At 43.3% G+C, this 16,684-nt stretch overlaps 1 protein-coding gene across 4 annotated transcripts in view; it reads right to left on the reverse strand.

The window, feature by feature from the left end:
- EXOC4 (exocyst complex component 4) overlaps positions 1-16,684 on the reverse strand; it is a 398,652-nt gene that overhangs the window by 27,192 nt on the left and 354,776 nt on the right. For all 4 annotated transcript variants that reach the window (XM_048925488.1, XM_048968403.1, XM_048967537.1 and 1 more), the window contains 3 exons: positions 7,295-7,436; positions 3,173-3,351; positions 1,478-1,637 (listed from right to left, as the gene is read on the reverse strand). In XM_048925488.1, the coding sequence (XP_048781445.1) occupies positions 1,478-1,637; positions 3,173-3,351; positions 7,295-7,436 (481 nt within the window). The remainder of the gene's footprint in view (positions 1-1,477; positions 1,638-3,172; positions 3,352-7,294; positions 7,437-16,684) is intronic.

Genomic DNA, 16,684 nt, shown 5'->3' on the forward strand with positions numbered 1-16,684 from the left:
TATGCAGCACATAAGTCACAGATCTGTCATTCAACGCAGATTGCAAAGAGCCATAGGAAAATGGCCAGCACCAAGCCAGCCTCCAACAGCACTTGGTCAGCATTTCATTAGTTGGGTGCCAGTTTCTGTCAGCATATGATCAAGTCCTGTTCTGCCTGCCAAAAAACTGGGCTAATTTACTTAACATTTCAACAGATCAGGGGAAAAAAAATAATAATAATAAAAAATTAAAAAGGAAAGATTCAATTTGGGAACTTTATTCCCTGGAGAATTAGTAATGGATCTATTGCTCTCACTCTCTTCTCTCTCCTCCAGGCCTCAGCATTCATAATTTCCCCACGTCAATGTTATTATGAAAAGACAAATTCAATAATGAGATCATTCCCCATATGAGAGCCCAAGTAAATGAGGCACTCAGTCATATCTCCTCTCCCTTCTCTAAGGGAGTCATACTTCTCCAGTAATTCAGGCTCCAAGAGTGATGGCCAAATGGTGACACCAGTGTTGGCAGAGGGTCACAGCTGAGCGTCATGCAAAACTTTAGTCATCTGAGCTTACAAGCCATCAATTGCAAGTTCTAGGCTCTTCTTCTGGCTATTTCTTGGACCCAGCTGCCCACTGTCTTTCAGTATCTGAAGAGGATAGAAGAGGATAGCCTCTTCAGCAGGGTCTGTTCTGATAGGTCAAGGGGAAACGGTCTCAAACTAGAACAGGGGAGTTTAGATTGGATATGAGGAAGAAGTTTTTTACAATAAGGGAGGTGAGGCAGTGACAAAGGCTGCCCAGAGAGGTGGTGGATGCCCCATCCTTGGAGAGGAATCCAAAGTAATGTTGAGCAGGACTCTGAGCAACCGGATGGAGATGTAGATGTCCCTGTTCACTGCAGGGGAGTTGTACTAGATGGCCTTTAAGGTTCCCTTCCAACTCAAATGATTCTATGGTTCTATGATTGCTTCCACAGAGATTCAGACAACACAGCTCTGCTGAGTTACACCCTGTGATTAATGCCTCAAATGATCCCCCTTCAATGAATAAAGCAGCAAAACAGAAAAGAAACTTGCAGCTGAGCTCCCATGTCCAGTTTTGGCTTTGGTATTGCTACAATTTTGGGAGCAACAGAACACAAAGGAAGACATGGCTTAAGTTTAAATTTTCAACAAACTGAAGCGTAACTCATTTGGGCAATCAGAGGTCCCACCTTCATCCAGCTGAAATTCCACACAGCAGTTGCATCTAGAAACATTTCCTTGCCTGAGTTTAGATGTTAAGAGAATCACATGAACAGAAATCACCCAGCACGGACACACCGAGCTGACGCTGAGCTCTGAAGGGATCTTGGCTGAACCTCCCACACAACAAAGGGGGAAAGTGAATATTACAGTTACCACTTCTGTACATTTAACTTCACCATACCACCCATCCAGTTGCATGGTGGGCATCACAATAATAACAAACACAATTAAGGCTCTTAGCTCACCTTGCAAAGTCCAGGTCAGCCTCACGTGACATGGTGATGTTTGTCAAGTTTTGTTGGAGGATGAAAATGTTCCTGCACATTTTCTTGATGCCAGATTCACTGATGCGCTTGAAGTAGTGGGCTCCGTTGATGAGAATGCAGGAGATGAGGTGGCCCAACCCTGTAAAAGAAGGAAAGAAACAAATAATAAGAAAGACATTTACTGGCAATAATTCATCATAAAACCTGGGAATGGGCATGGAATGGGTGTGTGAACTGGAAAGAGAGATACACCAGACCGCATCTGGAAACAGTTCACCATCTTCCTTGTGAATTTTTTGGCTTTCCTCAAGGTTTTGCCTTTGTTAGCAAAAATACAAAAAAACAAAACAAAACCCTATAAAACTATACAAAACTATAAAAACTCAAAGTTGCACTATTGTAGCCATTGAGTTTTACAGGACACTCCCAGATTTATCAGCACACACCTTTCCATTCCTTTCTCTCCAGCAGATCAATGGACCACCACTGCTCTGACAAAATGATACTATTCTAATCTGTTATCAAGGATGGTATTTTTTCCTGGCAAATTCTCACAAGAGCAAAAATGAGCTGCATTTCAATGCACTTGATGCACAGCTTCTCTGATAGTTTCTTTTGATTGAGTGATGTCTCCATCTTTCCTTTGCTACTGAAGGACATGGCAGGCTGCTAAAAGTCACAGGAAATCTCAGAATGATGTACCCACGCATGAAGCATTAAAAATAGAAAAAATGTAGCCCAATTCACTCAGTACAGGGGTCTGGAAAAGACTAAACATTGATTAGAAGTCTGAATTATGAACGTACGCTCATGCTTAGGCTTCCTAAATGCTGATCAGAAAAAGGCTAACAAGGCTTGCACAGCCTTCATCCCTGCCAGCAATAAAACGAGTGCATCTCCAGTCCTCACTCTTCTGATTTTGACATCATCACACCCTGGCACACCACTGTGCATCAGTGCCACAAATAAATACAGGGAGATGAACCAAGATGTGATTTATATTCTCCAAGGTAATCACAACAGATGAGACATCAGAAGAGCTAATGTTCTCAAAATTTAATTTTGGTATTGGAATGGCTACACTTTGGATAGGGTCTGTGCTATAACAGAGCTGTGCCTGCAATACATACGGCTTCCTGGTGAACTGTCCTGCGTGTACATCAGCCTACCCTTTTTGTGCTCAGAATGGGTTGATTGGTTCTATCAAAGACACTCAGAAATGGTAAAGAAGCAACAAGTTTCTGACTTATGTCTGCATGGGTCTCACCAATCAATTTGCTGTAGATGGCAACAATAGCACAGTGTGTGTTTGAGTCATAGAATCACAGAATCATTTGAGTTGGAAGGGATCCTTAAAGGTCATCTGGTCCAACTCCCCTGCAATGAACAGGGACACCTACAGCTTGATCAGGTTCTCAGAGCCCTGTCCAGTGACCCTGAATATCTCCAGGAATGGGGGAATCCACCACCTCTATGGGCAACCTGTTCCAGTGCCTCACCACTCTTCCTTCCTGTAAAAAACTTTTTCCTTATATCCAACCAAAATCTCCCCCCTAGTTTGCAACAATTTCCTCTTGTCTTACCCTGAAAGATAATACTTCTGAGCTCTGTGATAAAAACGAAAGATCATTTCATAAAACCAAACTCTTACAAACTTGTTGACAAATGTCTGACCTTCAAAGATGTACTGGAACTTGTGCTGCTGGAGGCTGGCGCTCATGGCTTCCTCGATGGCACTGATGTCCTTATTGAGCCGGACAACAAGGGGGTCATAGTCCATGCTCTCCACGTTGGCAACGATGGCATAGTTCCCTTGTTTAGCCAATGGGATCAGGTAGTGGAAGCAATGAACTCTGCAAGACAGAAGAGAGTGTTACAGCACAACAATGCCAACATTAAAATATCAATGGGTGTTACTCAGAAGTGGTTCTAGGCAGAAAAAAACATGATAGTAGGATGCTTATTTTCATTGAGAGAAATGCTTGCAATCTGTACCTTCAAGTCCTCTAAAGGCTGTGCAGATTCCAGAGAAGAGAGTGAAAGCCTATCAACAAAAACACGACTCAAGAGCCGAATGATTTGGACAAAGAAGAGCATGTCTGCACTGCTTGTTCCGTTTTTGGTTTCTTAGCCAGGACTGGAAAAAATGAGGATAACTGAAGGGACCATTCCCTTAGGAGCAAAACATCCCTCATGGGATGCCTGGTATGGATGCCAGCTGCAAAGGTGCCTACTGCCAGCACACCAAGCAGCTCTGGGAGGCTTGGAGGATGTACGGACATTCCAGTGCCCATTTTCCCTTGCTCTAATGTGAAGACCTAAGAGATTTTTTTTTTTTAAATCTCATTACCAGTCCATGGAGGCCTTCAAAGTTTCCAATTGTTAGATAATTATCTCATCTTTTTTGTCAAGCGTTAGCCAGTTCCCCGGCAGAATCATAGAACTATTTGAGTTGGAAAGGACCCTTAAAGATCATCTACTCCAATTCCTCTGCAATGAACAGCGATATCTACATCCCAGTCAGGCTCTGATGAAGACTATCTCTGTAACACCTCTGCAGCGGTTAAGGCTGCCAAGGAGGGCAGTTGTTCCTTTTATTTCTCCCTCTAAACACCAGCATGTTTGTGGTGACCTTGACATGGCTCTGTGGTTAGGTCTTCTGAAAAGCACTGCTGATTACACTGTGGAAAAATGACATATATAAGGATACTGCAGGGATATAGAGGGGCTAGAGAGCATAGTTAAGCTCTCTTGAACATACATCTTTTATTTTTGGAATAATAAAAACCAATGGAACAAAAAAGCCCCGAGCGAATTACTTATCATGACAATGTATTAAATACATTAGAGGTAAAAGTGCTTCCTTATAATTTTCCTTCTAAAGTTCAAGCAAGTAAAAAGCAATTTTAAGAAATGAGTGGCTACATCTGCATTAAATGCATCTGTCTCTTGACCTATCTTGAGAGGTGAATACAAAGGATCCTCTATTAACAGATACGACCTACACCATCACTCTGAAATGCCAAGTGCCTTTTAACCAGGTTCTCCATTTTCAAACATGTTGGTTCTGCAGCACTTCAATACTGATGCTCCAATGATACTCCTTGCATGTACTGTTAGCCCCTTATAACTGGAAAAAATGAGTGAGCCAGGAGGCATTCAGTGGTAATTTGAAGGCTGAGATTGCATCTTCCCAAACATTTAATACCATTGCAACTTCTTTCCAGTTTGCCAGACATGTTGATCTGCTGGCAACATGCCTTACCATCATCTTTTCCATCAAAGGAAAAAGTCCTGTGCACTCACATTTTGTTCTGCAAAAATCTGCAATTAGGTCATTTCTCTTGAACTCACAAGTGGAAAATGCTATGATCAGCAAAGTCAATAGCAAAACTCCTTTGACTTTTGTAATTCTTGGGTTTCACCCACATCACTCAATGGGGATGGGGTCAGGATTTTGGTTGGACTCTTCTGAATTTCATCCATCAGGGAATCATAGCCGAACTGCAGCCTGGCTGAAATACCCCTTGCATTAAAAGTGTGTCTCAGGTTCAGCACACTGAGACATAAAATTCATGCCAGACTGGCTGGCTCAAAAAGCACTGGGTTGGGATGGGGTGAGAGTTGTAGTACATGCCCCATCCCTGGAGACATTCAAGGTCAGGCTGGACTGGGCTCCAAGCACCTGACCAAGCTGTAGATGCCCCTGTTCACCGCAAAGGAATTGGAGTAGATGACTTTTAAAGGTTGCTTCCAACTCGAACAATTCTATGATTCTCTAAGTTGTGATGAGTAAGTTCTGGCTTCTGTGTACCAGTCCTCATGGAAAATGTCCTTGAGGTGGCCATCACATGCAAGTTCAAGCTAGGCCAACCTCCAGAGTGAAAATATACCTATCATTTAGGACCTGCTCCTATATAATGTTGCATTGGTGTTTTTTTTAATAGTAAAACATGGTAACAGATTAAGTAATCTGAAATTTCATGGTTATTTGTGACTAAGGAGTCATAGAATCACTCGAGTTGGTACGGACTCTTAAAGGTCTCCTAGTCCAACTTCCCTGCAAAGGGACACCTACAGCTCAGTCAGATTGCTCAGAGCCTGGTCCAGCCTGTCCTGTAATGCCTCCATGGTTGAGGCATCCACCACCTCTCTGGGCAACCCCAAAAGAAATGGTTAATGATCTGGATGTGCCAACAGTTTCATTTGAGGAAGGAGATGTAAACCCAAGGTGCAGGGTCTCAGAGACCATGGTCCTTGGGTCATGCTCTGATAGTTGTAGAGGAGAATCTAAACCCAGGCTTGTGCCAATCAGCATCTGGCAAAGCTGTAAACAAATGGGGGCTCCCTAAGGTAAGAGAAAACCAAGGGGATCACTGCAAAGTCTCAACCCCTCTTTCGCTGTCTGTAGCAGTGAAAATTGTCCTGAATTATATTTGCACCTATTTCTGCTTAACCAAAGTGTGATGGAAAACCAGAAACCCATTCAGGCTGGTGCCTATATCATGAGTCTGGGTTAGGCCAGGCATCACCTTGCATTACACTGCAGCTGGAAAGCTGCTCCATTTCCATATTTTAACAATCTTTTCTTCAAGTCCCAACTCATCTGTGATGCCTGCAATCAAGTGGGCAGCAGATGATGGATAGCAGGTTGAAGGGCTGCTGACAATAACTGATGTGTATTTTTTTAAAGCTACATACTGACTTCATGAGAGCTCTGTCAACATACATGAAGACAAAATATGGCTCAGGATATGCCACAGAAGAAAAAATGGCCCATCAAGTCTCATTGCCTGTCTATGACATCCACTTATATTTGATGCTTCAGAAAAAAATGAAGCAGTGAAAATGCACCTGGCCAATGCATGAGGGACAAATGCTTTCCCAGCCCCAGAGTGGACAGCTGGCAGCCTGAAGAAAGGGATTTGCTGCTTTTCATCTTTGCATGTGTAGTCAGAGACATCACAAAACTCTCCAGCCCTTTAAAAGTTCCAGCTGGTGCTTACCTTATATTCCCCAGATTCTCTCACTATTTGAAAAAAAAAAGCAGTAAGAAAAGCTTTTATTTGCAATCCAAAGCGCAATGGCTAATAAATATGCAGACACCTGTTAGGCTTTAAAAACACTGTGCAATTATCTACAGACAAAGCCTGCAAAAAACTTTTTTTCCTAGTTTCTGACACAAGATACAGACCCTCTTACAAAGCCCCATCTTGCCTCTGCCCCACATTTGGCCACCCATAGTTATGGGACCTGGCATTTCTGGATACATCATAGAATCACAGAATGGCCTGGGTTGAAAGGGACCACAATGATCATTGAGTTTCAACCCTCTCTGCTGTGTGCAGGGTCACCAACCACCAGGCCAGGCTGCCCAGAACCACATCCAGCCTGGCCTTGAATGCATTTGGGAATGGGGCATCCACAACCTCCTTGGGCAACCTGTTCCAATTTGTCACCACCCTCTGTGAGAAAAATGTCTCCCTGATATCTAACCTAAACCTTCCCTGTCACAATTTAAAACCATTCCCCCTTTCTATAGTGTTCTATCACTATCAACACCCATAAACAGCCGTTCCCCCTCCTGTTTATACGTTCCTTTCAAGTCCTGGAAGGCCACAATGAGGTTTCCCCAGAGCCTTCTCTTCTCCAAGCTAAACAAGCCCAGTTCCCTCAACCTTTCTTCACAGGAAGGCTGGCACATATACCATTCATATGCCATAATACGACCTCTGGACACAGTTTTGACCTGCAGCTTTCTGAGCTCACTACAACCCCCAAATTCTGGGCTTTTACCTGACTTCCAAATGTAGAACCAGCAGGCAGCGGTCAGCCATCTCTTGGAAAGACCTGGCCAGCTCACTCAGGGTTTGCAGGATCTGTTCGGATGCAGGAAGGTTTTCCATGCTGGCATGGCTGTCCTGGCCAGGAGACATAGCTAGCAAAAAAAAAAGAAGGGATAAATTAGTGACATATTTCATCGATACCACTTGGCTTTAGCAACTATAGCACATTGACTGCTTCCACCCTAAGCATGTGTGCTCTCTTCCATCTTTGGCTGAGCAGTGAAATCTATGATTTGGGAATGTAAGAAGCAACAAACTGCTCCTGTGATTGGTTTAAACTCCAGAATGAATCTTATGGGTTTCATCAACCACCATAATACATGTGCTTGGGAAGATACTGCTCTGTGAAAAGTATTTCTGCAAAATCCAGGAATGTTTAGCTTGCTTTGCTTGGAGTGAGGGAGGAGCTGCTCTGGGGCCAAACCATGGCACCAGTAAGAAAGTTGACCCTTTTTGGTCACGATAGACTTCCTTATGTAATCACAAGTGAACCCCATCTGCAGAAATCATGGAGAGCAGAGACGTTTTCATCATTTATTTCTTATCATCCCACTGCGAGCCAGCAAACAACTACTATTTCTGCTTCGTGGGCAACAAACTCAGAAAAGAAGAGTTGTGGGTACTGGCCATGGCCATAGTTGTGAGATTGCTGTCCTGTATATATCGTCCTGTGGGTCTAACTCATTTAATTTTGTCTGTATCACTCACACCAAGAGCTCTTCAAAACACAGTTATCAAATATTCTGCCCAAATTAGAGGAAGCAAATTCCAAATATCTGAGTTCTAGCTCTCATTCAAGCAGCACTTTAGCAATGACTTCGTGCATAGGGTGATTAGCAGTGTTTGAAATTATGCAGACCTGTTCAGGCACCTTGCATCTGAATTAAACAGTGTGATGGGAAGGGATGTCCTGTGCCATCAAGTCCATCACGTCCCACAGCCTTGGGTAGATAATAGTATGCCGTACTGAAGTCATTCAGGTTTCTACCCTCCTTACTTCCCTGAACTACTCCTTCAAAACCTCACTTCTCCAACACTGATTTTAGAGGTTAGGATCTAATTTCCAGCCTACGCTTATTCACTGATGTTTTATATTTAGTTCTTCATATGCCATCATTATTCTTTGCCTGATGGAGGTTTCCATCATTGGTATTCATCTCCTGCTGCAGTACAAGAAACTCATTGAGGAGTGGGAATTTCCATCCCCTCTTCATCCTAGGAGCAACTCTGCACCCCTTCCAGGCTCAATTATGTTTTTGAGCACAGCTAACCAGAGCTGTGTGCTGTATTTCAGCTCTCATTGCTGCCACAATGGGACCAGAGCTTTCCCATCTCTCCAGGGAATATTCTTTTTTGCTCTTTTGCTCCGACATCTGCTTTCTTTTCATGGTTGTTTCACATTTTCAGCTCGTATTTGTTCCGTGGTCAACCTGAATAATGAAGGTGTGCTATCTGCTGGTGCTAAGAATTGGCTTGTTTTCTTGTTTTCTCTTGCCTTCCCTAATGTTTAGTACATGACAAACAGTCAGACAGACACCAACGCAGCGCAGTACAGAAAGGATTTGTACATTGCTAAGGAACTGTTGACAACAAACTTTAATTGTGATGGAGACGGATCAGATAAATGTCTCTTGCCACTGTTTGTACAGCCAGAGACTTTCTTTGAAAGAAGAACCTATGTGGAGCTTTGGATTTGCTTGTAAAATTCAATACAACTTCAGATCCAGTCTGAAAAGCAAAGACAAAATGAGGAGTCAAAAGTCCCAATGTATTTTGTCTGAAACAGTGCTATACGTATAAGACAGATCTGTACAACTAAAGGAGTGTGACAAAGCAAAAGGAAAAGACTGCACACAGCAAAGCACCAAATTGTGCATCTTATTTTACTATGAATGACTACAGAGAAAACTATGCAAGGAAAAGGCCATGTTAAATACAGATCCAGGAAGCAGCCTCCTTCAGCAGCTCCTCCAATCACAGCAATATGGATGAAGTTTAATTTTAACAAACCTTTCAGCTACGACATTTGTTTCCCTAGAGGGTGGCGGGGCTTTTGGATCATGCAGATTCAGGTCTGCAGAATGGGGGAAAAAAATCCATTTTTAGTCATATAACTCTAAATACTGACGAGTTTCTATTGGTGCTGCTCCTGGAGATGGACTTGCTGTTACAGCACAGAAATGTTGCTGCAGTCTCAGGTTTGATTGTGCCAACTCGCCCCAGCAGTGGAGATGGATGGATCCATCACCTGAAATGCAAGAGTCAGCTAATTTCTGCAGCGGAGAAATATATGCACATTTTTCTGCTCTCTATAATTCATTTACAGCAATTTAAGTGAAGTGGTAATTGTATTTGTCAGTGGAGATAAGAGCAGGAGGAAGACGGGGGCAATCTGTGCTTTATTTAAAGCCTGAGTGCTTAAATTCCTCTGAGTGTTCACTGTCCCCGGAGTGAGAACTTCTGAGTGTTCCACATCCAGAAGGTGGGAAGTTCTTCTGAGTATCCCATGTTCCCAGGGTGGGAAGTTTCTGGGTGTTCCACATCCCCAAGGTGAGAAGCTATGGGTGTTCCATGTCCTGAAGTGGGGAAGTTCTTCTGGGTCTTCCATGTTCCAGGGTGGGAAGTTCTTGGTGTTCCATGTCCTAAAGGTGGGAAGTTCTGGGTGTTTTGCATCCCCAAGGTGGAAAGTTCTATTGGGTCTTCCTTGTCCCCAGGGTGGGAGGTTCTGAGTGTTGTGCATCCCCAAGGTGGGAAGTTCTCCTGGGTGTTCTGGGTGTTCTGTGTCCCCAGGGTGAGAAGTTGTGGGTGTTCCATGCCCCCAAGGTGGGGAGTTCCAGGTATTCCATGTCCTCAGGGTGGGGAGTTCTTCTGTTTGTGTTCTGTGTCCCCAGGTTGGGAAGGAAGACCAAGTGCTGGCTTAGGAAGGTATATCCACTTCTCAAGTGATACGAAGGCCCTGAAGTATACTGTCACTTTTTGAGATCAAAAGACTTCCAGAGCCCTCCACTTGTCCCTTCTCCTTCCTCAGGCATCCAGAATGGATTGTCTCAGTGCTGAGTCAACCAAGGAGAAAATCCTATTTCTTAAAGCCTTGTTCAGGAGACGTGAACCTGCAGAAGGAGTAAGATAATCACAGCCTAAAGGGGTATTGAACAAAAGCATATTTTGGAACTTTTGTTTTGGAGATGGGCAGTTCTTTGGGCAGACACCAAGTGATGGGTGATTCCCCATAGTCATTCAACCCACCAGAACACTCTCAGCTCTCCACTTAAAGGGCAGAGGGAGGCATCTCAAACTGAAATGCTGGAAAAGCAACACCACAGATCTACAGTCATACATATCTTCTCCTCCTTTGTAAGTACCTTGGCCCGTTTACACCAAGTCAAACGAGCCCTTCTAGCCAACAAAACACCCAACGGTTGGGTAAGCAGCAGCCAACAACTTGCTCCTTAGTCCCTTATCATCCTGCAGCCTCAACAGATGAATTTCAGTTGTCCTGAGTCGTCTTCCTGTGCTGCTGGATAACAATTACAGCTTTGTTTGGAATTTCTTTTAGCTCGCTGCAAGCACAGCCAAGATATCTCACTCTGAGGAGAGGGAACATTTCATTCCAGCAAACATGAGAAAAATAAACTTAACACGCTAGTTGTCACCCATGATTTCAATCATTTTGCAATTCAATGGGACGCTGGTGTCTCTTGACAGATTGTGCCTTGTAAATCGATGGATGTAAATTACCAGACCTCTGGAATATTAAACAAAACCTGCAGCGTTGCCCATAAACAAACCTCTGTATCCAATCAAGGTCTACAATAGTGCGTCCTGCTTGAGCAGAGAGACCGTTAACAGATTTGAATGATTTAAGAGTGCAAGGAGAAAAATCAATCTAAGGTTACTGCCTCTGCTTTGGCTCCGGTGCAACCTGAGCCTGAGAAATAAACCTGCAACATGTTCACACTTTACATATAGCACTATATGCCACTGCCTTGCAGAGGGAAGAGGAAAGGTTCACAGAAAAATTTTACAACTCTGTTGGAAGAAAAACTCAGAGACATGGTCTGAAACCCTTACTGTGTCCCAGAAGTAATATTAGGGATCAGCTTGCACCTTTTCGATCTTTAATTTCTTACTCCCTTCCTCTCTGGAAAAGGAAATCCCAAAATAATCATTAGTACACACATGCAAAAGGAAATTGCTATTGGTTCAGTGCTGGACCATGCCTTTGGAGACTTGGGGTTAACCCCCATCTCTGCTGGTGACTTTTTGGAGCTCTTGGCATACCACTTTGTCTCTCCATGCTTTCGTTTGCAGTGGGTAAAACCTGAGGTGTTTTTTTGTATCAATAAAAGCAGGATCTAAGGTCTCCTCATCTCCTATTCTTGCAGCCTTTTGAATCACAGAGTCAATAAAGGTGGAAAAACCATTACGACCATCTAGTCCAACCATCAGCCCACGTCTGTGACCACTGTAGAGCTTGGACATGGTGTAGATTCACCCTCTAGACTCACTGCCACGTCTGCTCTTCTTTTGAACGCCTCCAGGACAGTGACTCCACCACCTCCCTGGGCAGCCTGTTTCAATGCTTCACCACTTTTTCTAAAAAGTTCTTCCTAATATCCAACCTGAACCTCCCCTGGTGCATCTTGAGGCCATTCTCTCTCACCCCATCACTGTCACCTGGGAGAAGAGACTGACTTCCACCTTGCTACAACCTCCTTTCAGGTAGTTGTAGGGAGCAATAAGGTCTCCCCCTGGGCCTCCTCTTTTCCAGACTAAAATGCCTTCAGCCATCCAAAAGTAGTGGAAAGCACTGGGGTATCACCTCTGCACAGCTGCATGGAGATGGCTGCATTCTGCCCTGGCAGCAGGAGATTTGCTGGAGATGAAAAGCCTTAAGTAACTACAGAGAACCAGACAAAGCAAGTCAACTCAAATGTTTTTCTTTCTGTGGGAATAACTACCAGGACCCTGCTCTCAAGCCACTTTTCTCTTTGTGGTTACACATCTTTCTTTCCAATTTGATTTCCTATTGCTCTTGAGATGCTGTCTCAATCTAATTTAGAGTATAAGCTCCCCAAGGAGCAAGGGTCTTCTCTTTTCATCCTTTTGCAAAGTGCTCTGCACACCTGTGGTGCTCGAGAAATAATGGAAAACAACAACTATATGCAACCCATATGGCCACTTGGACTGGTTTCTGGCTTCAGGAGTATTATTTGTAGCTCTAAGGCATAGATCACTCACTGCCTGCCTCTAAACACGACTGTTTGGGGATCTCAGAGCTGCAGCTCTGCAGGAAAGTAATGGAATGAGCCATAAAATCTGGAACTGGATTTTGATTTTTTTTCCCAAGCTCATGAGATTTATTTCAAAGGTACAGGAACCTGTTGATTTATCTGTAAAAAGACAGATTTTGGCTTTGACATCCTTTCCCTTACTTCTCAAGCGTGTCTGAACCTCTGGGCCTCTCAGATATGGATAACAACTGAAGATATTTACGTAGTTATTGATGCACTATTCCTTCTGACATAAATTGTTTTCTGTGTAAGTTTTAAGCAGAATCATACAATCACTAAGGTTGGAAAGACCACTCATATCATCCAGTCCAACCATCAACCCATGACTGTGATTGATTGAGACCATGTCCCTCAGTGTCACATTTACCTTTTTCTTGCAAACCACCAGGAACCAACGTTGGGCAGGATTAAATCTTGTGCCCAACTCTTGTGCTTACAGATGAGCCAGTGAGCAGAAGTGAGGACAGCCTGCACCTACATAAGATACACCACTGAGTCTCTCCTACACTGGATCCAACTCTTCTCTTCTAAAAAACAAGTAACCTTGAGGTGAGAAAAGTTCTGAGATACAGAGAACATCTCTACTACATGCAGGTGGGATGAGTATGCAGCTGAAAGTATCGATTGATAGCGAAACACTGGGAAGAACAGGGATTCTTGTTAAAGCAAAGCAAATACCAAGAAAGGACAAGCTTTAATAGGCGAGGACCTTTCAAACAACAGATGTGAGGGTGGAATTTTCTAAGTACTCAGAACTAGCCTGGCTCACCTTTTACTGCGACCGTCAGAAAATTGCTCATCAATGTTGAAGTGGAAAAGTTATGTCAACACTTCAAGGTGAAGGCAGGAGTTGGACTCAACGATTCTTGTTGTTCCCTTCCAACTTGGGATGTATTATGATTCTATAGTATGACTGTTACATAGTTTGAGTTTTGCTATGAATGAATCCGGTTCTTTAGCAGAGGCAACTGTGATCATATGCAAAGAATCACACATATTATGGTTCAACTAGATGATCTCAGTTGTCTTTTCCAACCTTAATGATTCTATGACTCTATACTGGAAGATCCTTAAGGAGGGGATTTTCTCTTGCCAATCTTCTCAAGAATGGAGAAGGAAACAGAACTTAAATGCAAAATCTGAAAAAAAAAAAGACAAAACTTGAGAGTATCCTTCTATGCCCCTGTCCTACACTCCATGGTAAAATTCAAGTGCAGGAGATGGGACAAAGTAACTGTGATGGAAAAAAAGCACTGCAACCTCATTTACGATGAGTGCTGATAAGCAAGCTGGGCTGCAGCCCCCATCAGTTCAGTAAACACTAATGATGAGGAGAGCACAGACTGTCACTGGTGATAAAGAACAGGCTAAACACTCTATTAGTTTTTCATTTTACGAATTAATGTTTTTTATGGTGTGTGTACACTTGCTAGTTAATGAATTGTCTCGTTAGAGCTGTCTGCAGAGCTCCTCTCTGCCTCTGCTGGCAGACATAAATTTCAATGAGGAAATTAGCACTTTAAAAAAGGCAATAACTCCTCTAAAACTGGTTTGTTTTCCATTAGTTTCTGCAAACACCCGGCTTCAAGAAAGGGATTATCATGGAAAAAAGTCCATGTCCCCTGAGCTAGGGGGGCAGGACAAAAACTGTGGTGGGAGGGTCTACCTCCACTGTACAATAACCTCCTGGAAGGTCTGGTGGCTGGACACTTTTCTTTAAATATGTGGCATTCAAGTCTGGAAAGGGCTTAGGAATTAGGTGGAAGGGAAGGGAAGGGAAGGGAAGGGAAGGGAAGGGAAGGGAAGGGAAGGGAAGGGAAGGGAAGGGAAGGGAAGGGAAGGGAAGGGAAGGGAAGGGAAGGGAAGGGAAGGGAAGGGAAGGGAAGGGAAGGGAAGGGAAGGGAAGGGAAGGGAAAAAAGACTTTTCATTTAAAATATCTAAAAAGGGTGTGGGTTTTTTTGTTTTGTTTTGTTTTGTTTTGTTTTGCTTTTCCCCTTAAGGAAGCATGATTGTGTAAATGCAGCTTAAAGCAAGAAAGTTATCTCATCTGAAGACTCTGAATATGTAGAGATCTCCTTCAACAGGTCAGGGATTGCTGTTCCAGTACTATTCAGATATAAAAACTACGTGAAATTTTCCTGTTTTCAATACCTTATAATAGAACTTTCTCCTTCCTCTCCCCCTCTTTTGGGGCAAACTCTATTATGAGAGAAGCAAACTTGATTTAGAAACTTCTGTCAAGGTACAATGGAGCCAAAAATTTACCTGAAAACGAATTTCTTTCCTAATTAAAGTCAGCAAGAGCACTGCCACTGGCTTCAAATGGGAGATCTTTTAAAAACTGTCCAAAGCTGTGAATGAATGAGCAAAAACGAGTGGAAGCAAAACAGAAAACTTCAAGAACAGCTGCTTAGCAAAAGGTCCTCAGAGCTGATGACTTCCTCTCAACTGTTAATAAAGAATGCTTCGCAGCACTCAGAACACACACAATGTACATATCACCAAATTAACAACATTTCAGCAGTGTCTGACTCCGATCATGGCAGCTCAGCTATCAACTCAGTGGTGAGCATGGGGCAGAAAAGCCAAGCATTGTGAAAACTGCAGAAACATTTGCAGGAACATGTGAAGCGAAGCAGGGGGGAACTTCAGGCATTTATGCACTGACTTAACGTGTGCTTTACCCCAGACCATTATTAGGATATGCCTTTCATAAACCACAATGTTTGATTTCTGTGACAGCTGAAAGAATAAGACAGATGGGTGATGGCCACCTGGGTTAGTAATAAAAAAGAAAAACAACCAACAAAGAGTTATCAACCTGCACATAAAGCCATATCAGAACTAGAACAGAATAATCAGTGATTTCTGTTAGGACACTTAAAACGAACCATAACTAAGCCCTGAAATAAGAACAGAGGGATCAAGATGACACTGGCACAGGTTGCCCAGAGAGGCGGTGGATGCCCCATCCACGGAGATGTTCAAGGTCAGCCTGGAGCAGGCACTGAGCAACCTGACTGAGATGTAGGTGTCCCTGTTCACTGCAGAGGAGTTGACTAAGTGGCCTTTTAGGGTCCCTTCCCACTCAAACGATTTTATGGTTCTATTTTTCGCTTCTACCCTTGCTTTGCAAAACAATTTATTACTGAAGGAACAGCTTGATCAGGTGCTCAGAGCCCCATCCGGCCTGACCCTCATAGTCTGACTTCTCCACCATTCCTGGTTGTTTAAGAATTATATTCTGCAAGACCCATGTGAGTAAAGCCAGAGGTTAGATCAGAGCAATCCTATTACATGCCCTCTGTAGCCACTGTGCAGAACGACTCACTGGTGATGTCAACAGTTGACTACGCCGCTTTCTAGTCCATCCACCTAATTTTGGAAATGATTTTGCCCCAGCCCTATAGGAAGCTGTCACCTCTTAACACACCAAGGAGGAACAGGTGGATTTACTGCTATTAATCTTTGTTGCCCATGAGGCATTCGCTTTGGAAGAGATAAACACATCCTAATGCATCAACCAACTGGTGTGGACAGCAGGCTCTTCGGAGTTATTTCCACAAAAACCCTGATTTCCTGGTATTACTCATGAGGGATCCTCATTTTAAAATGGTTTGAAAGCACTGCTAATTGGGTCACTTATTTACATGACAATCCCCTGCCTTTAAGGCTGGTGGGTGGGAGGAAAGAATGCTGGAAGAAGAGTAATTAGTGTAATCATGAGGGTAAGCTAAGTGCTGACCCAAGGCACCAGATCAATACTGGGACTGCATCCTGGTGGTGTGCTTATTGTCTGAGATAAAGAACAGTGAATGTTGAGCATCGAGGTCAGAAAAACAACGTCTCATTTTCTAACCATTAAATATTTGATGTAAAGCATGGAGGCTGGAGAAAGGAGTAACCACTAATCCATATAGACAGCTTCTCTGCAGACATTCAAAGGCACTGAAAGGCACTGGGAAATGACTTTGACAACAAAACAAGAGCTCTCAGTTGGCTGACGACTGTGTCATTTTATTTCCTAGCAAAGCAGACCCATATC

Source organism: Lagopus muta, chromosome 1, assembly GCF_023343835.1.
Source record: "Lagopus muta isolate bLagMut1 chromosome 1, bLagMut1 primary, whole genome shotgun sequence".
In the NCBI taxonomy this organism is placed as follows: domain Eukaryota; kingdom Metazoa; phylum Chordata; class Aves; order Galliformes; family Phasianidae; genus Lagopus; species Lagopus muta.